The 27,448-nt window shown below is 36.7% G+C and overlaps 2 protein-coding genes across 15 annotated transcripts; one reads left to right on the forward strand and one right to left on the reverse strand.

The window, feature by feature from the left end:
- Window positions 1–339: 339 nt before the first annotated feature.
- On the forward strand, window positions 340–20,758 carry LOC134789766 (voltage-dependent calcium channel subunit alpha-2/delta-3). 14 transcript variants are annotated; one of them, XM_063760399.1, is made up of 29 exons: window positions 340–700; window positions 1,102–1,183; window positions 1,266–1,641; window positions 1,886–2,017; window positions 2,661–2,920; window positions 3,001–3,147; window positions 3,324–3,443; window positions 4,762–4,944; window positions 5,063–5,197; window positions 5,530–5,622; window positions 6,029–6,084; window positions 6,778–6,832; window positions 7,765–7,845; window positions 8,650–8,724; window positions 9,072–9,176; window positions 9,364–9,435; window positions 9,506–9,711; window positions 10,049–10,200; window positions 10,459–10,512; window positions 10,780–10,873; window positions 11,116–11,148; window positions 15,009–15,122; window positions 15,393–15,660; window positions 15,939–16,055; window positions 17,663–17,788; window positions 18,055–18,166; window positions 18,720–18,737; window positions 19,499–19,902; window positions 20,520–20,758. In XM_063760399.1, exons 1-29 carry the CDS (start codon window positions 600–602, stop codon window positions 20,613–20,615), a joined length of 3,867 nt encoding a protein of 1,288 aa, XP_063616469.1. In that variant the 5' UTR covers window positions 340–599; the 3' UTR covers window positions 20,616–20,758. The 14 variants fall into 14 exon arrangements, with proteins under 14 accessions (XP_063616469.1, XP_063616468.1, XP_063616471.1 ...); XM_063760398.1 differs by having other exon boundaries at window positions 341–700; window positions 3,324–3,437; window positions 10,450–10,512; window positions 20,520–20,757; XM_063760401.1 differs by having other exon boundaries at window positions 342–700; window positions 6,029–6,085; window positions 6,806–6,832; window positions 10,450–10,512; window positions 20,520–20,757.
- Window positions 20,759–21,758: 1,000 nt separating this feature from the next.
- Window positions 21,759–24,236, reverse strand: LOC134789758 (peptide chain release factor 1-like, mitochondrial). Its single transcript, XM_063760390.1, has 2 exons — window positions 23,163–24,236; window positions 21,759–22,848 (listed from the first exon to the last, which is right to left on the reverse strand). The coding sequence occupies exons 1-2, from the start codon at window positions 24,132–24,134 to the stop codon at window positions 22,612–22,614; spliced, it is 1,209 nt and encodes a 402-aa protein (XP_063616460.1). The 5' UTR covers window positions 24,135–24,236; the 3' UTR covers window positions 21,759–22,611.
- Between the last annotated feature and the right edge of the window lie 3,212 nt (window positions 24,237–27,448).

Below are 27,448 nucleotides of genomic sequence, written 5' to 3' on the forward strand. Positions count from 1 at the left end.
ACCGCATTCCCCTAATGAATTTAAACTGTATATTGGTATAGGTAGACGTAACTTCGCAAATAGCATACACCCGTATGCATAGGACATGGTACAGTCACCTGCAATAGTATGTGCCTCTTCGAAGGCCGCAAAAATATATGACACGCTCTTATGGCTCTACAAACAAGATCGTGTCAGATATTTTTGCGGCCTTCGTTGTGTAACATATTATCGCTGGTGACTGAACCTACAATAAAATAGCGTAATTTGTATAAGCTATGCACACAGATAAAAACACATTGTGCCCTTGCGGCACGCTGACCCAGTGAAGTTGTAGGTAAAATCGATGAAGAGTGCAACCGGGTAAACACTAGCCGGCTTGTGTGTGTGCGGTAGCCCACTAAAACATGGCCTTGTATTAACGAGGATCAGTCCTCAGTCGGCGAGGGACCGCGGTGCGCATGCCCGGCCGCACTACCTCACGCAAGCGCTCTCCCGCCTCACAAACGAACACCTAGTGCAGATGAACAAGTGAATAAATCCTCAAAAAATAAGTTAACCACAAAACATGATAGGACCTTATTAAAATCCTAGGGGCCAAATTAGTGTAAGTGTTTCTGATGTGCAAGCTGGTGGGCACCTTCGTGTTGTTGCTGCTGCTATCACTGGATTCCCGGGATTGCTCGGCCAGTAGTCAAGATGACAAAATCACACTCAATAGGTAAGGCAAACTATTATCACTTAATCTCGTGATCGGCTAGTAGAGGAACAGGAAATCGGATTATAACTTATTGTTTAAATTAAATTAGTTATCATATTCGTGATTGGCAGGATGTTTCGTATTTGCCCGAAGGTAGTGGGCGGTACTGACATAAATAGCTTTTGATGTACCTTTTAACTAATTTTGTTAAATAGAAATCGTTTCGTTGAATAGAATACCTATGAATTATAAGTAATCGCTTTCATAATGTGCATAACCTACTGATTGATATTGTGTGTATAGAAGTAAACAACATAATATGTTAATTTGCAAACGTTATTAACTTAAATCTACTGTCACGTCATGTGTGCCAAGACAATATCTAATTAAATAAAGTTATTAACGATTTGATGTTGGTTTAGCGTGCAACATTGGGCAGTCAAACTTGGCTCAGAACTTAGCTCGTTCGGCGAAGTTATTACCAGGAAGAAAAGGGTTCAGGAGGTAGGTAACACAACACAATATGCCTGCAATAATTTGAGAGCGTTTTTCAACTTTATATTCATAAACTACTTTTACGTTTCAGAGCTTCAAATCGGCTCAAATAGAATCTCGAGATGGAGAAAAACTTGTGCAAAGTATGGCCGATGATATCCGCGCGATGATGGAACTCAAAGTCAGCGCCGTAAAACGGATAGTCGAAGCGGCGGAAAACATGGCTTTCGACAAACAGAGCGAGCCTGTGCCGGAGGACTACCAGTTCTATAACAGCAAGGAGATGGACGAGCCTTACGACGAGGTGTCAATCACTACAACAGCGGAGCCGGATTTTAATCTTGAGAACTGGATTGTGCGACCACCTACTAAAAGTGCTCATCTACAATTAAATGCACACTTTTACAACATCCCTGTCAATACCAACTTTAGTAGCGTACATGTTCCAACGAACGTCTACGCTTGGGGTAAGTTCAATTATATTATTTTTCAATTTAAGTGTTTGTTTTTTGTTTGTTTCAAAAATAAATACATTATACGAGTATTATATTACTTGTCTATATGGTATATCCCACTGCTGGACAAAGGCCTCCCCGCTCGATCTCCATCCGTCTCGGTTTTGAGCGATCTCCGGTTTATACTGTGTATACAGTAACTTTGATTTATTGTGTTAGTAATACATTAATATTAACCACCATCCTTTTAATTTAGCGGACGACGTCATCAAGGGAATCCATTGGTCTGAGGGGCTGGACACGCATTTCATCAATAATTACCAAAGTGATCCCACGCTTTCTTGGCAATATTTTGGAAGTTCTACTGGGTTCATGAGACATTATCCAGGTACCACAGTTGAATACTATTTTTAGTCTAATCATAATCACATTTAATATTTTCTGTTTCAAAATAATACTATAGTAACGTTCAAAATTACCTTTAAGTGATAAGATTATTACTTACTGACTGTGTAATGTCTGGACTGGACTGCAATACTCTTCTCTAACCACGACACGACATAATTTGTCTACAAAACGCAATCTGCTACAAGCTACGGCGTAGCGCTACAAGATGAGTTTATCACTACATAAATTGTATTTAACCCAGTTATACAGGAAACGATCATTTTTTATCAATGCAGCAGCCAGCAAGCAACTAACAAGCCAATTCGAACATACACTTATATTAGAATAACATCTAAATGATGTCATTCAGTTATCGTCCATTTTATCCCTATGGGTCGAAGTGTATCCGCAAGGGCCCCCGAAAACAATAAGATAAGATAAGATATCGTCCATTTTGCTCGGACTTATGCGTACAAATATTAGCACAAGCGAGATGCATGATGATAATTGAATGGCATCATTTATATTATTCTGATATCAGTGTACGTTCGAACTGGCCTTTAAGATCAAACCACTGACAAAAAAATTTGTTCGCCACTTTCTGCAAAACTATAACCAAGAAAACTATAATCTTTCTCTTGCAGCAATGAAATGGAGAGCTGATCCTGTCGACATTTACGACTGTCGCACGAGAGCTTGGTACATGGAAGCAGCGGCTAGTCCCAAAGATGTGGTCATTTTAGTCGACCGTAGTGGTTCGATGACTGGCCAACGAAGAGACATCGCCAAACACGTGGTCACCAACATATTGGATACCCTAGGCAATAATGATTTCGTCAACGTTATGACTTTTGCTGACACTGTTGAAGAAATAGTTCCATGCTTTGAAGACTCTTTAGTTCAGGTAAATAATTTTAAGGACCTCTTATGGAAAAATCACAGAAAAAATATGGACATTATAATATTTGCATTTATCCTTTTTAGGCAACAATGGGAAATTTAAGAGAATTGAAGTTAGGATTGGACAACTTTGAAACAATGGAGATAGCAAACTTTTCTGCAGCCTTAACGAGAGCCTTTGAGCTTTTAGAAATTTACAGAAACAATAGTGGAGGCGCCAACTGTAACCAGGTAAGCAAAAAAAACATTATTGCGTTCTCGGTGGGAATTTGCTTGAAGAATTATTTACAGGTGTCAATTTTCCAAAGCGCAAGAATTCTGCATAAAATGTTATTTAATTAGAAATTTTCACCTAATGAGATTAATTTAATTGTGACATTAAATGCTAACTTTATCGTTTTTCGTAGGCTATAATGTTGGTTACGGATGGCGTCCCATACAACTATAAGGAGCTATTCGAGAAATACAACTGGAAATATGACACCCCTGTCAGAGTTTTCACGTACCTGATAGGGCGTGAGGTAAAGGTAGTACCACTTTCAGGTTATTACTGTGTGTCGTAGCCATTGTGCGACCTGCATAATGCCTTCCTTGTGCCAGTACAGTGTACACCTTGAATGTGGTACCGACGTTCTTACTAACTCTTGTATCTGTACCTTTTGCATGTTTCTTGTATCCTCTCAGATTTCATGTTGCTTGAGCTTTTAGTGCAGTGGTTGTACAGTGGTAGATGCGTTTTGTGTTATGGTTTTGTTGTGTGTTTTATATGTTAAACCTTTGTGTTAAACCAGATAAAAATGGGTTAATCATCCCTGGCTGGTGATAAAATATGTGCTTAATTAAAATTCTGTTTTAATATAACCGAAGCGTAGCCATGTTAAGTATAGGTACTATAGGAGAAAACAAGTGGTAGAATTGCTCATAACGTGCTATAAAAAAACTACCTATCTCTTTCCAATTAGTACAATAAAAGAGATGGACGACCTTTCTCGCGTACGATATCAGTTTAATCAGTTCTTTATTAAGCTTACGGCGAACTATACAAAGCTTGAGTACAAAATATTATTATTCCCTAATTTAGAATTTATAAAGTACTTATACTCTATGTTATCATGAGTTTTCTGAATACATATTTTTTTTATAATTATATATTATTACTTAATTTGATTTCTTCAAATAATATTCATGTCTTATCAAGCGCAGCTATTGGTAAATTGTTCTACAGGCGGAATTTGTTATGTACAATGGTAAGGTTAAGTTAGAATATAAATATATTACATCCAAATACATATACATTTTTGTTAAATATACAACATAATATACCTACCTATATTTTTTACGATAATCGTACTATTTAATAGCGCCGTCGGTCAATAATTTAATTTTATTAACATTTTTTTTAATGCATGTGTAAACATAGATTAAAGACAAAAGCTGCCGAAGAGCACTGACATCGATTCACTAGAGACACGAAACACAGAGCACTCTCATGAGATCCAAATGCATCGAAATACGCGGTTACGAGATTGAAATAAAATTTTAAAAAATTACAATAAAATACTGCAATGAACTATATGTGACGTTCCACGGCAAAAAGTACCTTATGGCGGCTGGCGCTTACGTCGCATAGCGCCGCAATAATATTGGAGCGGCGTTATTAATAGCGTAAGCGCCAACGGACGGCGGACTGTTAATCAGTGGGCCCCTTAAGTATATTTTCAATAATCCAAAATAATCTTTGCAATGATAAACAACTATGTCGCTCTTGACCGCGAAATTTCCGTTGCAACCCAAACGTCATTAAATTTTGTTTTCCAAATTTTAATATTTGAAGATTTCATTTAGGTGGCAGACGTACGGGAGGTGAAATGGATGGCGTGCGCGAACCGAGGATTCTACGTACACCTCAGCACGCTAGCGGAGGTGCGCGAACGCGTGCTCGAGCACGTCAACGTGCTGGCGCGCCCGCTTGTGTTACAGCGAGAGACGCACCCCGTTGTCTGGACTCCTGTTTACGCTAATGTTACGGTACGCAGACCATCATACGATTTCATTAAAACGTTGAATTTAGTTTAGTTTTTATCTCAAAGTCAAATATTACAACAACACCTACAGACCTTTACTAACCTTGAGCCAACTTCGACAGGACCCCAAGGTCGCAGATTATTTATGGGAGCAAAGAGAAAGAGCCGAGCAGAAGGAACGGTTTATGAGCCAACGACGCGATAAGACTCACTTCAACTCTGAAACAGAACAAAATCGCAGATGGAAAATAACTCAGGTAAAAGACATAGCCATTCTTCTCTTTACCTCGTCCGATTTTTAATGGGCTGTCCAAAAATTTTGGAATGCTTTTGGAGTATTTTTGCCAATCTATTTTCCTAGCTAATGCAGGATTAGGTTTTCACGTACGATTTAGCCATCAGCAAAATCAGTTTTGGGAAGCCTTGAGTTACAATCATTAGCACAGACATACAGAAGTAAGTACATTGTGCTGACCAGGATTCCAATAGTAAGATCAAGGGGAATTGAATAGTGTCATAGTGGTAATAAATAGGTGTGGCAAAATATAATGGTTTTAAAAGGGCTTTACTGGGACTTTGAATGTTTCAGATGAAACAGGGCCAATACAGCGAACTCGGTAACTCTCAGTATCAACTGATGACATCAGTATCAATGCCAGTGTACGATCTTCGACACAACGAGGTGAGTGTGTATCTGTAATATATATATTTAGGTGTTAGCATTTTTTAAATTACTACGTATATCCAGGTTTGAGAAAGCGACCAACAACATCAGACTATTTGAAATTGAAAATTGTATTAATCCGTTGTTCTCTGTCTCAAGCCCAACAATTAAATGGTCCAAAAAGATATGATGCTGTATTTACCGAAATTCTGATTAACCCTCATGCATGATCAGTAACAAATGTATTTCTTGTTTAAATCTCCAGAAGATTGTTTCCAGATTGGTTACATTTCCTACTAATTGGCCGTAAGATCTGTCTCTTTATCAACTTCTATCTTTACTATTTTCTTCGTAAACTTGATGTATTATCATAACCTGAATATATTTTAATAATATTCCGTTTTGTTTGATGGTTTCCCCTCAGAACATCACAGAGAATGTACTGATAAATGAAGCTTACTGGGTATCAGTTACGAAAGAGGTACTACACTTAGAGAGTTTTGATGATTTAATGTAAACTTTTGCAAGATACAAGAGAGTTTTTATGATTTAGTTTTGGATTCCAGTAACGGTAAAGTCTTATTTGGCCCCGTTAGCGATGCATCTGTCCTCGATAGATGTCGACCGCGCGACCGCGCGGCCGCCCGCGCGGCCGCCCGGGCGGCGGCGGCGCGGGCCCGGGCCGTCGGCCCGCCGAGCGCGACTCGATGTGTTGTTCGACCCCTGGCTTAGTAGTATAGTAGTTTTCTACTAGTCGTAGGCGTAGACCACTAGGGTGTTATGATCAACTTTTCTATCAATTATTGAATTAATTATTTCTGTGCAAGAGTTATGATTATATATTATATTACACACACTGTCTAATCAATAAACCGTATTTGTGCCTGATTTAGTGATGTCTTCGTAGAGACATTTTAATGATTGACTTGTGCTACGAAACGTAAATGTAAATATTTTTAAATGAGTTTGATTCCGCCCGACATATATGACTCGAATGGGGCTTTTGTTACTTGAGTATCTATTCAGTTTGAAGTGCTATTTTCTTCATATTAACATGACTTTTGAGACTCGACATTAAATTAGTGTATATAAAAGTCTTCTCGTTGATCGAGGAGACCTTTTAATTTTTAGTGCAGGTTCTTATAATGCATTTATCTGTTATTACATTTTATTGCATTCGTACGTCCACAACCAATCGCAGTCCGTAGAGGAGAACGGCCAAAAGGAGGTAGGCCACGCTCTCATAGCATTACTATACCTGTGTGGACGGATGAAAGGGAAGCGCGGGGGACTCTTATCGGCAGCGAGCCCGAACGCCAGACGCGGAGTGGCCTCGCGGCCTCCCGGCCTTCTAGCCTGGCCCTTTGCGTCTGTTGTCCTACCCTCACTCTACGCACACAACTTTTCTTCTTCTAATTTCAAACCGAAACTACCGATAAGAGACCACCAAAACTAATATCAAAATTTATTTACAACATTTCTAAACAATTATTGGTACCAAATAACACTTCCTATGAAATTCATACATGTTTACACATTGCCATGTCTTATTTTGTCGCATTAATAATTTAAATAATGTCAACAGATTCTGACAAGGATTCAGTTAGAGAAGTTTAAAGGTTACTTGACTACCGGCTACAGAAACGGTAGTGGGATTCTAGTATAAAATGTAGAATTTAAATTCCTACATTAACATTATTATTATATTTAGTAGAATTTGCTAGAACCTGTAACAATTAAAATTGTTAATTAGAATCCTTAAATTAAAATAGTTGTTGTGTACATAACAGTACATGAAGTGACCTAGTGGGGCGTAGTTGCTACATACAGTCGCCGCAGTCTCGCTACAGCCGAGCAAACTTTAAATATTTTATAGTAGAGTAGGTTTAACAGCTAGAAATGCTAAATATGGTCATGTAGCTAGATTGATTTTGAATTATTTATTGAATAAGTATTTGAAATACTGTTTTTTATATTTTCATAGCGTTTTTTGGTACTTTATTAGATCTAGAGTAAAGAATAATTTTAGTGTTTATATGGGATGAGGTTGGAGAGTTAAATATTTAGTTATAATTTTTGCCGATATCTAATAAATAGCTGTTTTTAAAATATTATTCTAAATGAACGGGTGAGTTTCTAAGCGTGTGATGAATCTTTCAGATGCGTATAGCTAGATTGTTAGGAGTGGCGGGGACAGACGTGGCTCTGTCCGAGATACAAGCATTGATGACACCCTACAAGGTACGTATTCAAACAATTATGCTAAAATTGATTGTCGCATTTACCCCGATACATTTTATCTGCAGATTACTTGTTCTTTTTCATGTGATGTTTTCAACATAAAATAATTAAATAGAAATTTTATTAAAAAGCGGACATGAAACATAAACTATTCAGGTTGTCAGACTTTATATTTAATTACACAAACGGGTCTACCGCGATATCGCGGGGTTATCGTCTACTTGGGGACCAGTGATTCAAATGTTGAAACCAGCGGATATATCTTCGGACCAGTGTACGGATACTGTGAGTGTTGCGTGTCGTGCTGTGGACAATAAACATTTAACTTTAACGGGTAGCTGCAATTTCTTTGTCTACCCCGAACATTTTTATAAACTAATTTCGGGTAGTTTAGTGTTGTTTTATTAATATCTCCGTTGACCATGGCCGTTGACATTTGTTGGGACGTCAGTTTTTCCGTGACCACAGCTGGTGCAACTCAGCTGAAACGTCGGAATCAAAAGTAAAAACAATGAAATTATATCGCGGTAGACCCGTTTGTGTAATTAAATATGTGTACAAAACGCGAGAGTTTAAAGTGTTATATTGTCAGACTTTGTTAGAAAGCTGCTCCAAGCAAATTCGTCAAGAACAAACAAATCCTTACATGATAAAATTGATCAATAATAGTTTTCACACTTTTCACTCATGCCGCTGTCTCATGGCAATCATGGCGATTTGAATATTGTTTTGCAATAAAATTGATAAATTCAATCAAATCCCCTCATAGTTATATTTGGTTATATTGGCAATTTGATGTCTCAGATCGGAGTGAACGGGTATGCCTTCATAGTGACGAACAACGGGTACATCTTGATTCATCCTGATTTGAGGCCTGTGGTAAGTAATGAGTAATAATAATTTAACATAACAAGTATAAGTTTAGGGCTGCAGGTAGATCAACTAACTCTTAACGTTACCCATAGGTAAAATTTCTTATGTGCGTATATATGTATACTATAGGTACTTCCTGGAATATATAACTACAGGAAGTATAATATACTCCTTTTAAACATTGTTAATTAGATATGTTAGGTTTACACACTTACTTATTTCGGAAATCATTTAGTATCTAATGTAAGACATAAAAAGAAAAAGATTGAAAGATTTATTGATGTAAAGATTGATAGGTTCTTACCTACATAAAAAAAAGTTACACTCATGTGACAAAAAATCTTTGTTTTCAGTACCAACAAATATTAAAGCCAAGTTACAATAGCGTGGATATGATTGAGGTTGAACTTTTCGACGATGACCGAGGCCCACGAAACTTCAGCAAAGAACTAACTGCGGTAAATAATTTGCATGGTAGTAATAATTAAACTCAAACACTACCAACCACTAAGAACAACAAGATATACAACAAATGTTTTTGAGCAAAAGTACCTAAAATATGTATTATTTTGGATGAACCGGACAAATATAATATCCACATTGTATACGTATGTCCATATCAATTTCTATGGTTTTCTGCTTCAGCTTCGCCAAGAAATTATAGACCAAAGAACTGGAAACAAGATCATGAATGTAAAGTACCATATGGACGACATGGTAAGGACACGTTAACGATAGCATGTTTCAAAAAAACTACATGTCACTAAAACCTCATCTTTTTCTTCAGAAAAGAGCATCCCGAGCTAAAAAGCATTACTTTTGGACTGGCATCAGCGAGTCCCCGTTTACGCTTGTGGTGGCCATTCCGGAGAACTATGGCCGTCATAGGATCACACCACCTCCTAACGACGACATCCATCGCCTCTCGCTCACATTCAAGAACATATCGGCTCAGCAGTTCCTTTTGGACAAGTGGAGCGTCCATCCTGACTGGTAAGACAACGGCCAACAAGACAAGCACCAACAATTGACCACTCAGGGCGGATGCTTAATATAGATGGCCGATAAATCAGAAAGTAACCTCATGATGGTCTCGAATCGGCTGTCAAAATTTAAGAAAATTTAAAGCTGGAACACAGTCCAATTAACGGCATTGTTTCACTAGTCAAGACACAAGCCGTACCTATATATTTTTAATATTGGAAGGAAAGATATACTTAAAGATATATTTAAGTTAATCATAATAATAATAGTTGCATATTTTAGCATTTTGCCATCGAAAACAAAATAATACACGTGTTTTGCCTACACATGTATGATCTCGTTTCAGGCTGTACTGTCGTCACTACGAACGTTCGTTTTCATCTCCTGAAGAGGAGCTGTCTTACTTTTTGGAACGAGTAGCGCGGCCGGGCTGGCGCTGGCCCGCGAAGCCCCGGCCTCCTGAACACCACAAGAACAAGGGGCACGAGCGACACAACGGTACCCTCACAACTAAAAGTTTATTCCAAACCTACGATAAAATAAAGTAAAAATTTAACTATTTAAGAACGAGATACCAGAAAGAGATACTGATGCAAAAGGATAATTGACATTTAAGTAGTAAATCATACGTTTATATAAAGTAGTATAGTCAGAAATATGTACTACAAATCGGCTTGTTTTAATATTAGCGGAAAGTATGGATGACCTAAATTATATTCTCATTGAACAGACGCATTCATTTGACAGGAACCTCAGATGGGCGCGAGCGCACGAAGGCTTCTAACAGTACGCCTCGGAATGAGTATTATTGTAAGTGATGACGATATAATACCTTTAATGTAAGTGATAATAATTCAGTAGAATAGGACAGCCGAAACTTAGGCAGCACCTTGTGGAACCTGAGGGTATATCATGAAAGAGCTCTTACATATACATTATACAGCATGTCATTTTGTGTGTCCTATTTGAAGCCCCCTCCACACTCGCGTTCGCGGCTTCGCGCCGCGATTCACGCACGAGTGTGGAGGGGGCTCGAAATGTTAAGTACAAGTAATTAATGTAACGAATGTTTTTAAGGCGACCACGGATTAATGCAGGCCCTAGTATATGACGCTATCAACACGGCGTGGTTTAACAAAAGCATTACGGAATCTGCATCCAACGAAACCGCGTAAGTATACCTAGTTACCTACATTAATTTATCATACAATTTGCAAGCTATGTATATTCAGAAGTGCACTACACTGATTCATATGCATAAAAAGTCTAATATGCGGTTACACTAGTATGATTAGATAAAATAATATATTAAACTTGTAAATTTCACTTCCTATTTCCCCCAATTTAGTGTTCACTTGCTAAAAATAAAACTTACACTGCACATCCATTTTATGTTGGTTTTCGCCTGGATAGCCCATTGACAAAAGTGATTGGATTATTGCCGAGGTAAAGTACATACAATGAAATGTTATTTTTTCGGTTTACTCTTAAAAACATGGTGATTTTTAAGAAATGATTTACTATCCGTCCAATAAATTCTAGCGACCTTTGATGCTTCAATTATATTGAAGGCCAAAGCTAATATGATTACATAATACCGTTAATAAATACGAAAATTATTAGTTTAGGTCGAATTTTCTTTGTAACAATACGTAGTCTTAACCTTTGGAACGCCAACTTAAATATACCTTCTGGCTGCACACGTAATTCTTGTATTGTAAGGAACGAACAGTTAGAAAAGTTATCGTTATTAATTTATTGTAGAAAACATGCCGTTCTATATAAAGGCTAAGATGAAACATAGCAAACCAAGGATTGTAAGTATTATTTATAGTTTAAAAATAGATTGTAAGTTCAAGCAGCTTGGATGGAGTAAGTATAAGTAATATTTATTTGTTTAACAAGGAAGCGAAGTTGTTGTTTATCCCCGGTGCTAATGTAGAAACCTGAGCTAGTGAAAGACTCCAAAATTGTATCACGAACGTAGTGGGTTGGTTACAAAACTTACAAAGTGGAACCCCAAGCGTAACGAGGGTTTCATAGACCGAGAGGTGAACAATCGTTGTTACAGAACAGAGTTTGTCAATGTCAATGTTTTTCACCACACCAACGCGTAGATAATACTAGTTTAAATCGGTTCCCCTTGTATACGCATAATTTATTTTGGAATAATTGTAAATTGCATACGCAGTATTGCCATAATTGTTAATACACAGAAACTAATCCCGCATAATTATATTTCCCAGAATGCTATCACGCATATCAAAACTAAGCCGAATGGTTGGTATGCATAAAGTGGTAAGTCCTAATGGTGCTAAGCCAGAAAATTATTTACGCATAAATTAATTAAGCAGAAAGTTACCATCGCATAACATAAAGTCGCAGAATTAATAAACTATATAACCTATGACATTACAACGACAACATTGATTTTCTACAACATTGCTCAGGCGATTTTAAAAGGCACTTTTACCAAGTAATATAATTTATAATCTAGTTAGTGGGTAAGTTTACAATTAAAAACTGAAGTGCCGGTGCCCATCTAATTGTTGCTTGCAGTGTTTAAGCGTGTTTAAAATGGAAAAAGCAAACGGAACCCAAATAAAAGTGTTTAAAACTGTACGAGGTGGATTAAAATTAGACATTGATGGGTTTGTTTACGAAAAAAACAAATCTAAAAACAATAAATATTACTGGGTGTGTGAACTACGGCGAAATAAGAAATATATGTGTAACACCAGAGTAATTACGTTGTACAACGAGGAAAATTCATCGCATACACTAGTACACAACAATATTTTAGAACACAATCACGATCCCGATGCGGTGAGGTCCAAAGTAGCAGAAATTATAAATACCATGAAGCAGGATTCAGTACATCACGTAAACAAAAAACCAAGCCAAATCATAAATGACTGCATATCAACAGCGTCTGAAACTACATCTGCACATTTGCCAACTAATAAAAATTTGAAACAAATGATATACGCAATTAAAAAGAAAAACCAACAACCTTTAGTGGAACCGGAAAAAATTGATTTCAAACTGGATATGACATCATTGCTTTGTGTGAATTTTGAAGAGGAGGAATTAATTGTACGGGATAATTTAATAAATGGAAAACGAGTCATAATGTATACTACCAAACAACTATTACATCATTTAAGCTCATCAAAGTTTTGGATTTTAGACGGTACGTTCAAGATTGTACCCATTATTTTCCATCAATTATATACTATACATGGATCAGTGCACCATAATATTACATTCCCTATGGTGATGGCATTGCTGACTAATAAGGACAAAGTAAGCTACGACTTGCTAGTTGAAATGTTATTAGAGTGCAGTGAATCAGCTGGTGTTACTTTGACCCCACGTTATATTATTATGGATTTCGAAAAAGCCCCACAAAACAGTTTACGAAAATATTTCGACAATATCATTATTAAAGGATGCAATTTCCACCTCGGGCAAATTATATATAGAAAAGTACAAGAAAGCGGCTTTCAAACATTATACGGAAATGATGTGAAATTTGCCCAAGAAATTAAATGCTTGTTTGCACTTTCCTATTTATCACCAGAAGAAATTCCAGTACATTTTGACGAATGGCGTGCGAATATATCCCCAGAAGCTGAAATTATTGCTCAATGGTTTCATGACAACTACGTCTGGGGAACAAATTCACACCCACCTCAATGTGAACCACGTCACTGGAGCACTTCAGAATTAATTGATAACAATATACCACGAACACAAAATAATGCAGAATCCTGGCACCACAGAATAAATTCAATTGTGGGCAAAAAACACACCGGTTTTTACAACCTTTCAAACAATTTAATAAAGGAGCTAAAATATTCAATGATAGAAATTCAAAAGCTAAATATAGGCGCCCCACCACCATCAAAAAAGAAACGCGTTCTAGACAGAACCAACCGTATAAATCAAATTATACAAAATAAGTCTGATTATACAAGAGTTGGATTTTTGAAGGCAATTGCGGCAAATTTAAAATTAGTATAGCATTTTACCTGAAACTGTCATGATGTAACAAAATCCATTTAATAATAAATAAAGCATGATTATACAATTCCAGTTTTTTTTATTATACTAAGTACCTATAGTCCGTTTTTGTTAGCATTAGAAAGAACTTCGCAGAAGTAAGCTTGTGGTTCCAAATCCGGCACTTTTAGCGGTAATCATTTGAAGTAAATTATATGTATTGACCATGCTACATTAGATAACTCAATAATTATTAACAAATAAAGAGCCTGATAAAAACTGCACGCTTGCTTCTGTGGAGTTCTTTCTAATGCTAAAAAAACGAACTATATACTATCGTACAATGTGCGCCTGCTTTTTAATGCGGGGGGCTGAGCCCCCCGCGCCCCCCACCCTTTTCCCTCTCACATAAGTGTAATATGTTGCCTATATCGCCTCCAGTCTACATCGCGAACGGTGTACAACGCAAAATGACAACATTATTTTTTTCGTTTTATCTTTACGTCAGCGATGTCGGCGGAGCCCCGCTGCCGCGGGGCTCCTATTCTGTACTGTTTGGCCTTCGGCCATCTAAAGGTAACTAACAAACCTAACCTACTTAGTAATATAAAAATGTGGTCATTTTGCGTTCTAGACCCCTTTTTTGCTTAAAAAAACCTAACATAGAGTGCCTTACCATTGATTATTATTATAATCAAAAATAATACGTATATTGTTGTTTCGGACATACTTTCTGACATAATTTCGGCCTTTCAAAAATCTGCTAAATTAGAGATATCCTACGCAACAGTATGCATGTTAAAATTCGACCATGTCAATATTATGCTAATAGCATTTTCGGGTAAGCAACCAATCGGCTAATTACTAATTATGCTGAATAAAATTTCAGCAAACCTAACATTCGTCTTAAATAAATTATGCGAAACTTGGTATGCCAAATACGTTTCGGACATAAAAAACTATGCCAAATAGATGGCACCCGTTTAAATCATAAAACAAATAGAATCATATGCTACTAAACATTGCCATTCGGAATCATCACTTATCCAGATTCCCAGTTAATTGTTTTTGAGTAACGCTGCGAATCTCAACTAAATAACTTACTATAAGTTATTAAGTTACATAACTAGAGACTGATGACCCCACAGTCACAACTCATTGTTGAGTTTTGCGGGGCTATGACTATTTTTTAAGAATACCTCTGTATTTTTATTAAATAAATAAATAAATAATTAACTGTCCCACAGCTAAAAGTCAAACCACAACAACGCCCTAATTGGTATGTTATTGTTTGCATGCAGGCTGAAGTTCATCGAACGATTCGGATACATCGTGGCGTTCATGGCTACGCACAGCGGACTCACCAGGTGGCAAACGCATCCTCCCAGAGAACACGAAAACAGCAGCGATACCAGGTGGGTAGTCGCTTCAAATAATGTATTTTTTACAAACTTAAACGCAGTGGCAAACTGATTTGTCAGTCCAAAAGGCGCATTAACTGTTTTATCATATCTATACTTACCAACACAAAACCCAAAATATCGTACATACCCTAATGTACGAAGTTGGTTACCTAAGCAAAACTACGTACTTAATTCATCTTTCAGCCTCAACCTTTCGTTTTAAAACAATGCCCGACAGTGAATTTGACATATATTTCATTCACTTCGCTATTACTATCACAGATTCGAGTTCGGAAAGCAATGGCCACGAGCGATCGACGAGGTCTGGTACCGGCGGGCGGTCGAGCAGCACTACGTCGACCCTCTGAGCTACGTATACAGTGTGGAGATGAACACAGAGAAGGTCCCCTTGAACGTGAGCGCAGCGGTGGTCACGGCGGCCCACGCGGTGTTCCACGGGGACGGCCACAGGAAGGCGCCTGCTGCGGTCGTCGGCTACCAGTTCCAGCACGACCGCCTCGCTGAATGGTTCTTCAATATCACAGCTACGGTAAGACGCACACATCACTACTAGTACATAGTACAATCAATCATACACACATTGATAAATAATTCAATTGACTACACTAAAAGCAATCAACGTGAATAATTAACTACTGCGTGCTGTGTGTTTCCTAATACGTTCAAATTTTGTTTAAATAATTTATAGTTCTTCTTGCTTACACACATGGCCCGACAACCGACAATGAGATAAATAACATACCTATCAAGTTTTTATACATATGCATGTAGAATGACAAAATGATTAAAGGCAATATGTTATTTCAGTGTGAAAACAACAAAGGATGCTGCGCATCAAATGCATGGGATTGTTTTTTAGTTGACAGCAATGGATGGATAATAGTCAGCGAAGACGGCAACCATACAGGACTGTTTTTCGGCAAGGTATATCTTCAGCTATTAAATGGATAGGTATTATTTCAGAAGTGCAAGCCACAAGACTCGAGTTCGAGCTGCCAGATCTTTAAAGATCATTATAGACTACCAATTTTAATATAAAACACGAGTGGACGAAATCTTGGGGCATGTTAATGGCAGGGAAACTAGGATATGGAATTACGCCTGGCTCCAGAATAATGGGTTCAGACCTCCCTAGACGAGACTGGTGCAAACTGAACAGACTCCGTACTGGCCACGGTCGATGCGCCTATTACAAACACCGCTGTGGGTGGGTGGACTCCCCGGCCTGCGGCTGCGGTGCGGAAGCCCAAACCATCCAGCATATAATCCAAGACTGCCCTATAACGCGCTATGTCGCCGGTCCTCCCGAAGACCTGATCACCCTGAGCGACGAAGCCATAAAGTGGCTGAATGGTCTTAGTGTAGACATCTGATTGTACATATTTGTTTCTATTTTTAAAATATGTTTGCCATACGATTAAATAAAAAATAAATAGACTGACTAAGTCCTCCAAAACCATGCACGTACTGGGCCCCAAAGTGTATAACAAATTACCGCAGGACATCACCACGATAAAATCCATCAACTCATTCACGCGCCAACTAAAGAAATGGCTCCTCTCGCATGCCTTTTACAGTCTAAATGACTTTTATAATTTACAATCAAGTTGACATTTTAGATAATAATTTTTATGAAACAAATTTAATTAACACTATCATCACAATTGTAATAATATTTGACACACTTATTTAGGTATACCAACCAAAACTGTAATAATAATGTAATTGTAACATAATAACTATAATTGTAACTTAATTTATCTAATTTAATTTCCATTTTTGACGTGTAATATGTAATTATATTATAAATTAATGAGTATGAGTATGAGTATGAGTATAATATAAAGCTAAAAACAAAGCCAACGACTGCATTTAAAGGTTGACCTCTTAAAAACCCAATTTTTCACCAATAAAATTTCTGTTGCCATTGATAAGATTTTCACGTTTAAAATGTGGTCCAAAATATATTTCACTGCACTCTTCTTGTTATTTCATGCGTCCGTAGTCACTCATTTTTATATCACTTATTGTTCCACCAAACCAATTCACTGTAAGTGTTCAAATAGTCCGCATTGAATTATTTAAATTTGTTATACATTTTAGCACAAATGTCCTTTAATTTTTACTGTCCATTTTTATTCTTCAATACTCTTCTTGGCCTTCACTGGCTGGCGCGGCTCGCCGCCAGTGCAGCACAAGGCCGCACTGGCAGGATCGCCATGTGAGGTTGGGCGTTAAAGATACAACCGATAGGTTATAAGTAAGGCTTTATTCTGGATAATATAACATATCATTCGTATATATATATATATATATATATATATATATATATATAAGGCTACGCTAAGAGAGTGTGAGTGTGGCGTTGCGCGCACACTACAGAATGGAGTCTTTAATGCTTGCGTTTAAAAATCACAAAACTAGCTAACACAAACTTTTAAGACGCACTAACAACACTAAAATCAAATTTTCACAGGCAAGCGGCCAACATATTTTCTGCCCTAGTCATACAATTTCTGCCTTCCTTACAGATTAGACCCGATATCATGACAAGACTCGTTGAAGATGAAGTGTATAAGACCATACACGTAGTGGACTATCAAGCTGTGTGCTTCAGAGAAAAGAAGACAACTAACCCTGCAGGCACGCTTCTTACGGTAAGATAACTTTGGCTTTCACACTACATTCCACTCTTTCCAGCGTAACCTATCGAAAGGATCAAACAAAATATCCCGTCATTGGAATTAAGATGACCGTACAAGTACAACCAAAATATATGAACTTTAATGGTAATCAGGTTAGGTTCGTTAAGTCCATGGAGATTATTTTAACCCGACTACAGCACATTTATGATAAGTAAAAGAACTACAGTATTTTATTAAGTTATTTAAGTAGGTATAACAAAAAGATGACATTGTTGCAGCCGTTAGAGAATGTTCGTCTGGTCCTGGCGTGGTTCCTCGCGACAAGCGTTTGGCTCTACAATACAATTACAGTAGGTTTGGCTCAGGGCTCTGTCTACACATTCGACGACGGTAAGTCTGTTTCTGACCCCTCACTGTTGTCTGTGTCTTAACAACCAACGCCGTAATTATAAACAATGTGTTACCCTTAACCAACAATATAAGCCATGGAGTATCGTGCTCAATGTTGTGAATGACAGAATATGCGATTAAATGTTGCCCTTCTACGTTGTCGGCATGTACTGTGCAATTCTGCATGACGACGAGCCACAATGTGATACACGTCTTACATAAATGCTACAGGCGACCTATAAATCCATCGTGCTTGTCAATATTGCCTATAGTGCATGACTGGTTATAGCATTAAAATATTTATAACAGTTTTTCGTATAGAAACAAGAGCCGACAGCCTGAAGAATATAATATATTTTGTCGTGACATAACACTTCAATTTTTCTATATACACACAGCACAAGAGTCGTATGCATGGGGATTCTCACCAACTCAAGACGCGAAAGACTTAGCTGTTCTATTCATTATGTAGTATCAAAATTATAGAATGGAGTCAACAATTGGTTTCTAGTTGAGTTGTACAAAAGTAGTAACGACTCCATCTTGTTTTCAGAGAATGTTACACCCACCGGTGAGTGATAGACCGAGCACAGTAGAAGGTGTCGTCGTGGATAGAGTGCTATTCTAATCATATTACTCCCGGAATGTGCATGAACCTCGTAGTTAACTTCTCAATATTTGAGAATATCCTCCGTCGTATTTAATTCAACTCGTCCAACGTCAACATAATTGATTTCGGAAGTAATATTTCGTATAATTTTGTGAGTTACCCAACATTTAATAAAAGGGGCTGATTATGATTAGCAGGTTTCAAGTTCAGTTTATACCACTCGATAATTACAGACAGACGTATATATACATTATCCATCATTTGAAACATTTAGGATAAGAATAAAGATAACATCTGCATGCTGATCAAAATATGCTTGTGAATCAGCTTTTGTGATCATAATTATGTAAATAATCTGGTAGGTGCGGTAACTTGTCGTTATGTATATGTGTGATTTTCAGTCTTAAATTATTTTATAATTATTACGCTTTACCATTATATTCATATACAGCTTTGTCCTATTCAATTTGTTTGTTTTTTTACAAAATTTTGTTTTCATTCTCGTATCGCCTATAACTATGTAATATTTTTCATAAGTACCTAAAATATGTATTTCTCTGCCTAATTTTGATTTAACTTTTAAATATTCGCCAGCATGTCTTTCTCGACTTATTAATTTCATTGTCTATTTATAAATATATTGATGTATTAGGTCGCTGACTGAATTGCATGGGATTCTTGGAAATAATATAATCATCTGACTCTGAATATTGTTTATACAGTGGCGTACCAGAATTACGAGAATGACGAAGAGACTGACGACCCGTTCCTGACGAAGCCGCCGACGGCGCGAATCGAGCGTGACTTCGAGAAGCTGGTACTGATCAACAGGACACGACCGACGCCTTGCGACAGGGAGATGTACCTCTACCAACTCGACTACTCTAACTTAAACGAGAAGCTTAACAAGCCCCTGAAAGAGTGCGATCGACCGTTCTACGTGCAGTTAGTGAACTTTACAAACATGCTGCTTGTGGTGGTGGATGCCAATTGTCCGAAGGAAGAAGGTTCAGTGTTCTCCGTGGAACCGACCGAGGTGCTGTACAACGAAACGCTGCCGTGTTTGAAGCACATACATCCGCTGTACAGGAAGCAACCGGTTTCCTGCATCCGCAGTCATCCCGAGGTAAAAGGGCCAATTTCATTTGATTTGTAAGACCGTTATTTTACCATAAAGGACAAACTGTTGTTAATCAATACTGATAAAACAGATGTTTCCCGCGCATACGTCTGTAGACAACAGTGTTGGCCGAACGTTAATTGCAATTAACCATTAACCATTATAAAATAGAACCGTAAACCGTAACGGACGGGACGGTTACAGTTTACGGTTCAATTTATAATGGTTAATGGCCAATAATGGTTAATTGCATTAACCTTTCGGTAAACACTGGTAGACAACATGAGAAAATTTTTCAAATGTACCTGAGTATAGATATTTAATCCCACGGAGCCGCGGGCACAACTAATATTATTTTATAAGGCAATCTCACTTGAAATTTGTACTAACAAGTATAAGCGCAACTTGTAGTACGATTATATAGTTCTTGTTAATTACTATATTTACGAACTGTATTTGTTTGGTAATTGACATTGATAGTCAGTCTTGAGACGACCACCGGCCGTTTAAGTTATTTAACTAAATCAAAACGCTAATAGACACAATGTTTAAAAAACCTCAGTTATTTTTATACTGCGTTGATGATACCTGTTAGTTCATTGATGATTTCTTTTTTATTCCAGGAGAGTAACATTGACATGTGCGGGCGCGCGAGCATACCTGGCAGAAATATGTTCTGGATTCCTCTGGCAGTAGTCTTTATTTATACATATTTGTAAAATCTATCCTTGACTGGAATTGCCCTAAATTTAAATGTCCAAAGCCCTTTGTATTTTATACGGATGTGACGCGCATTAGTTAATTCAGGACGTGTATCTCGTCTTGCCGCGACTCGTGCGACTTTATTGGAGCGAGACACAGCTATCGGAACTTTCGCTCCCACCTATGGTTGCCGCCGCCGCCGCCGGTCGCGCAATGCGCAATGTCGTGACCGGGCCGTATGTGTCGTGTATGAAAAAGGGCGAGTTGGGTCAAGATATGCTAGACATAATGGGATGGCTTTAAATTTATCGTGTTGGTTAGTGTCATTACGGGTTTCATTTAAAAGATCGGCATTAAGGGCATTTTTTTTCTTTTAGCAACTTATACGAATTTATTGGAGTATTTACAAGTTTTTACAATAAATTTATTGAAAATTATAACATCCTCACCCTATAAAAATGTTATTACAATTTTTTCAACATCTAATTGTATAGTCTTCATTACCTACTCATTATGCAGATGTGGAATACTATTTGGTAATCCTATAAAATTTTGTTGTAAGTAATTCAAGATGGATAAACATTATTTTTAGAACTAGTAGTAGCCACTGTTACATGTCATTCCCACATATCAGATATACTTAGTGATAATGTGTTTATTCTTAATGTTAATTCGATGTCTTTTAAAGAAACTAGCTAATTTCATGCTCCCAATGTGCCACAAGGAACATGACTAGTGAAAGAGTATATTTAATTGTCACGAGTAGCCTTACCACTAGTTTGACACTGATATATTCGCTAACGTCTGCGTAAGTTAATTTCTGTACATATCGCTCGCACTAATATGCCTGTACGAGCGAGATGCATAGCAAGTAAGCTAAGTAAGTTACGCACACAATAGCGAATATGTCTCTGTCAGGTTAGTGTCAAACTCGTGGTAAGGCTACAGAGTTAACAGATTATTTTTAATTTTAGTATTAATCATTATCATTACTTTCAGTGGCAACAATGATTGTGAATAACAGATTACGATTTGGTGGGTGGTAAATAATGAAATGAATGTAAATATAAGATAGTTAGCTTTTCAACAAATTGGAACAAACCCATATTTGTTCTAGCTATGTTAAATATACGTATATACATATATGTGAATATTTTATGTTGTATGTTAAGTTTATTCTAGTCTTCAGTAATTAAATTTTTGAATATTATTGTAAGTACATTAAGTTTACAAGTTCTGAGAGATTGGTCGGCGTTTCCGTCCTGTACTGTACCACGAGACACTGATAGTGTCAACACTGACATATATGCTAACATCTACTTTACTTTAACATCTCGCTCGCACTAATACATATATCAGTACCAGCGAGATGCATAGAAAGTAAGTTACGTAGACGTTAGTGTATATGTCAGTGTTGACACTGTCAGTGACTCGTGGTAAGAGTACTAGTAAATTTGTAATATTGCTTGACACTAAGATTGAATTTTCTTGCAATGATTGTCTGTTCAGTTTTCGATTAATGTTGCAAAAGCCAGCTTGGATAGTGAATTGGATTTGGTAAATATTTTATAATATGAATTTGTGTCAATAATTATTTCACATTCAATATCAAACATAGGTTGCATCACATGTGAAACTGCACATATGACTTGTTTCCCATGCAACTATTATAATATACTAATACAATAAATACCTAATTATTATGGTGTGAAATAATTATTTACAATTTTAAGAGATATTTTAAACTGAAAAAATATTATGTTATTCAATGTATTAAATACTTGCAGTCATATTTCTATGTGTAAGAATATATTTTAGTAGGTATTTAGTCAAATACATATTTTGAATCTCTGTCATTAAGAAATGTGCTTATTTATTTCCTTGAAATGAAATGTGATTGTTCATTTGGTACAAAATAAATATTTGTTGTTTTGGTTTAACAGCATTTTTAATTAACTATTATGATCAACAGAATCTATTGTTTACAGTAAATTAAATTAAATGACTTACAGTCTAACTGGTAGAAGCTTCCTCCTGCCCATATTTCTTATTGAACTCCTCTATCTCACTCACAACAGTTTGGTACCGTGCCTCTCGCAGTAGAGATTCCTGGAGTTCTTCGAGCAGGTCACCTCCCTCCATGAAGGCCTTGAGATTGTGCACCGTACCCCCGCCCGGCCGGTGCTCGGTCACTCTATCTTGAGGATAGTTATAGGTTCTGATTTTTTCATTTCTATTGCTTGACCCAACCTGTAATAGAATGAATAAGCAGTCTTATATAAATATTACACAATACTGTGACAAATAGTAGTGATCCCAAAGTGTCTGGGTTTACTAAATCAGGTAATTGGCATTATTTTATGTATTCTGGGCCCTATGCTTGGCAAGAAACACTTCTGTGCCTAGAATCAAATATGATCAGTCGTAAATTTGACAATATATCTTGAAAATGGTTCATATTATCATTAATCTTCAAGAAATATATAGAAATGTTATACAAAGAACCAAGTTACTAATAATATAATCAACATTTGATTATTTCTACAACAAATAGTAATACCAACCTGGGATTTCCTCTCTGCATTGATTTTTGTTGTCAGTTCTTCTTGCTGCTTCTGTAGCAAGAGTGTCCTCAGTTTCTGCATGGCAATTTCTCTATTTTTTATCTGTGACCGTCCCTCCTGACAGTCCACAACAGTGCCAGTCGGCAGGTGTGTGATGCGAACAGCACTGTCCGTAGTATTCACATGCTGTCCTCCTGCACCACTTGCACGCTTAGTTTCAATTGAAATATCCCTATCGGGTATTTCTAGTTCGATCTCACTAGGTTGCGGCAAAACTGCTACCGACACTGTGCTAGTGTGTATTCGGCCTCCCTTTTCTGTAGCAGGTATTCTTTGAACTCTGTGCACTCCGGCTTCAAGCTTCATGAGCTCTGGCACACCAATTCCTTTAATCAACATGGAACCTTTTCTAATACCACCAATGTCAGACTTTTCAATAGAAGCTATATTCACTTCCCAATCCTTAAAGTTTGCATATGCTTCATATAATTCGAAAAGCTCTCGGGCAAACAGCATGGCCTCTTGACCGCCCGCGCCGGCTGTGACTTCTAGCAGAATGCCACCCTCTGTTAAATATGGTTGAAATAAAACTGACTGGAGGTCGTTGTCTACTTCCTTCAGACGTCCGAGATAAATCTGGGCCTCCTCCTTAACCATTTTCTTCATTTCATCATCTTGGTTCTCCTTTTTATTTAGTTCTTTGAGGTTTTCGATACTGTCAAATAAAGCTATCCTTTCCTCAAGAACTTGAACAATAGGCTTTATTTCACGGAGTCGTTGGACTTCTGCATCGTTGCGACGTGATTTAATTAATAGTTCTTCGTGTTCTAACAATAAACGTCTAAGATACTTTTGCACTGCTGGTTCAGATAACTTTAATGAATTTTCTGAAGAATAACATTGTCGCAGTAAAAGAGAATGTCTGCCTGTTTTAAACAACGATCTTATTATTGACATTTTTGAAAGCAACATCACTGTTTATAGTAAACTGATGTATACTACTATCAATATAGTATCAGAAAATTTAATTCAGAATTGTTTTCGAGCTAAAACTTTAAGGTTATAATTAGAGTTTTGATTAAATAAATTGTCACTGTCAAGTGTCAGTGTCACTTAACTTTTTTACAAGTTATGACATTCAAGTACGTTTCCTTTGTTTTTTACATAATTTTTTTATATAATTATGTTGATTTTATTTTATTGGGAATTATGATTGTAACGCTTAAATATTTAAAATATTTAAAAGTACAATAACCAGTTATATTGTACTTCTTATGTATCCTATATTTATTTGGTGTGTGCTACGTTTTATACTGCCATCTACCGTTGAGTAGCATAGCAATTACACAGTTTTTCTACCAACATTCCTCAACAGATGGCGTTAAAGTAAAACGCATTTTTATTTCACTAAATTGTAAGAGATGGCAGTACCAGTATGGACTCTACTCGTCACACCTCGCCAAAACTTTAACCAACTATTTTGGCAGCACTGCACTAATTAGGTGAGTACTTAGTTTAATGAGCCATGCTGTTTGCCCGGATTTGCCAAAATTTTAAGGATCGGGAAGTAGATAATAACGTACCTAAATAATTGTACAAATCAAGTAAGTACCTTCATAAGAATTAAGAAAAAAAAATACTTTAGACTAACTAATTAAATTTAAAACCATTTATCAAACTATATTATTTTATGCACATAGTAAATTAAACTACCTAAAATAAACACCCACCCACCTGTGTGGGTCACTCACGACACCCACATGTCGTTCCTGAGGAAGCCGGTCATGAGCCGGCGAAAAGGGTGGCTGTTTGAAAGACCAGAACACGCCTCAGCATCGTATTAGGCCAAGCGCGTACTACGATTTTTGTCGTGCGATCGTGCGATAATTTTGTCGCATAAATGAAACGTATGTGTTTATATGTCAGTGCGCGCATATTATGACAAAAAATAAATGTTTTACAGCGCTAATCTAAAATCGTGTCACAAAAATTAAAATCGTAGTGCGCGCTTGGCCTTAGAGTCGAGCTACCACAAGTGTACTTTTACTTGTACGAAGATGCAAAATACTGGCCAGCAACATATTCGGTTTTCTTTGTGACACATCTTTATAGTGTCAGTCAGGGGGCGAAACTTCAAAGAGGGGTACCTTATACAGGGAAACTAGCGCAGTCAGCATTATTTTTACAGCAACATTTCCTCACTTGATGCTTCCATGTAAATCAACTAGATGGTATCACCGCTTTGTCTGTGGTGTCTTAAAAAACACGCATCCAGGCCATAATTGTTAAAAAGAAAAAAAACTTTGTCTTTGCATTTTTATCACAAATTCCGTTTCAAGTATGAAACATTTAAAATTTTCAGTAATTTAGGTACCTCACATTTTTTAATCGTCTTAATATAATTGTATTTATATTAAAATAATATAATCGTTTTTATTAAGAACATTTAACTAAATAGTTTCGCCAAGTGCCTTACGTGAAAGGAAACGTTAAAACAAAAAACATAGTAACCGTCAAACTATAAAAGTCAAACCATGGTCTAATAAAACATGGTCTTCTATTCCCAGAGTGACACGGGCCTACGTCACAATAACATTGCCACTTTATTTCAACATAACATGTTACATGGGTACATTATACCTATGGTTAATAAGTTAAAATATTTCTTTATAAGTTTATAATTTTCATTTATATGTATTTTATCTTAAATTTTACAATAACACGTCATTTTTAATTATTCGTTAGCAATATCTTCCGAATCACGAAAGAAATTTCAGACGTTCGGGTAATTCTGTTTACATTACTGGCAACACAGGATAGCGCTGTCACATTTGACAATTTGGATCTAGATAACTTCATGCCCTGACCGTCATCCTTGTCGAACGCGTGTTAATTGTTATTTCCTTCTCGCTCAGTGTCAGCAGTCGCAGTGTTTTCCAAACTTTTCACGTCGTAAGCTTGGTAATTAATGTGTAACTGTGAATTAGTTTTTCAAACGTTTGTCATGTATAGATAAATAAAGTTTAATTTAATACATTAGATTTGTTTTATTTTACTATGTTTCTACATGAATAACTTAAAATTAATGCCGTTAAAATAATTTTCACCGTTGGTTAAAATTCTCCCACATTTCAAAGTTTGAGAACCTGTAAACAGCATGATGACGTAGGCCCGTGTCAGTTAGGTCATACGCGAATCTCGGAATAGAGTACCAGGAGGAGTATATTATTATACCATGAGTCAAACAGAAGATTCTAATTTTTTGTAATTTTAATTAATAATTTAAAGTATAATCACTATAAATTGATGAAAATGAGTGCGCCTGGGAGAAAGAAACGTTATTGCCTTTTCGGCTGTGCTAATTAAAACAACATGACTCCAAAACGCATCAATGCTTCGTGGCTCGTGCTAGCTAGTCAAATTTAAGTCCAAGTTTTAATAGTGGATTTGTATTATTTCGAACCATGGTCTAATAAAACATGGTCTTCCATTCCCAGAGTGACACGCGATTACGTCACAATAACATTGCCACTTTATTTCAACATAACATGTTACATGGGTACATTATACCTATGGTTAATAAGTTAAAATATTTCTTTATAATTTTATAATTTTCATTTATATGTATTTTAGCTTAAATTTTACAATAACACGTCATTTTTAATTACTCGTTAGCAATATCTTCCGATTCACGAAAGAAATTTCAGACTTTCGGGTAATTCTGTTTATACTACTGGCAACACAGGATAGCGCTGGGGACATTTGACAATTCGGATCTAGATAACTTCATGCCCTGACCGTCATCCTTGTCGAACGCGTGTTAATTGTTATTTCCTTCTCGCTCAGTGTCAGCAGTCGCAGTGTTTTCCAAACTTTTCACGTCGTAAGCTTGGTAATTAATGTGTAACTGTGAATTCGTTTTTCAAACGTTTGTCTTGTATAGATAAATAAAGTTTAATTTAATACATTAGATTTGTTTTATTTTACTATGTTTCTACATGAATAACTTAAAATTAATGCCGTTAAAATAATTTTCACCGTTGGTTAAAATTCTCCCACATTTCAAAGTTTGAGAACCTGTAAACAGCATGATGACGTAGGCGCGTGTCAGTTAGGTCATACGCGAATCTCGGAATGGAGTACCAGGCGGAGTATATTATTATACCATGTTTCGAACTAATTTATTTTAATAAGTGTAACCCTTAGAAAATATTTTTTTGGTTTGTTACGCATGTAAGTAATGAAAAATAAATGATATTTTTGCACATCGTGTTTTTACTTTTGCG

The sequence above is a fragment of the Cydia splendana genome, chromosome 4 (genome assembly GCF_910591565.1).
Source record: "Cydia splendana chromosome 4, ilCydSple1.2, whole genome shotgun sequence".
NCBI lineage: Eukaryota > Metazoa > Arthropoda > Insecta > Lepidoptera > Tortricidae > Cydia > Cydia splendana.

Coding starts and splice junctions, on each gene's coding strand:
- LOC134789766 (XM_063760397.1), top strand. CDS start 600: ATGTGCAAGCTGGTGGGCACCTTCGTGTTGTTGCTGCTGCTATCACTG. Junction 2,921..3,000: donor TTGAAGACTCTTTAGTTCAG/GTAAATAATTTT, acceptor TATCCTTTTTAG/GCAACAATGGGAAATTTAAG. Junction 9,177..9,363: donor TCAGCAAAGAACTAACTGCG/GTAAATAATTTG, acceptor TTTCTGCTTCAG/CTTCGCCAAGAAATTATAGA.
- LOC134789758 (XM_063760390.1), bottom strand. CDS start 24,134: ATGTTGCTTTCAAAAATGTCAATAATAAGATCGTTGTTTAAAACAGGC. Junction 22,849..23,162: donor ATGCAGAGAGGAAATCCCAG/GTTGGTATTACT, acceptor ATTCTATTACAG/GTTGGGTCAAGCAATAGAAA.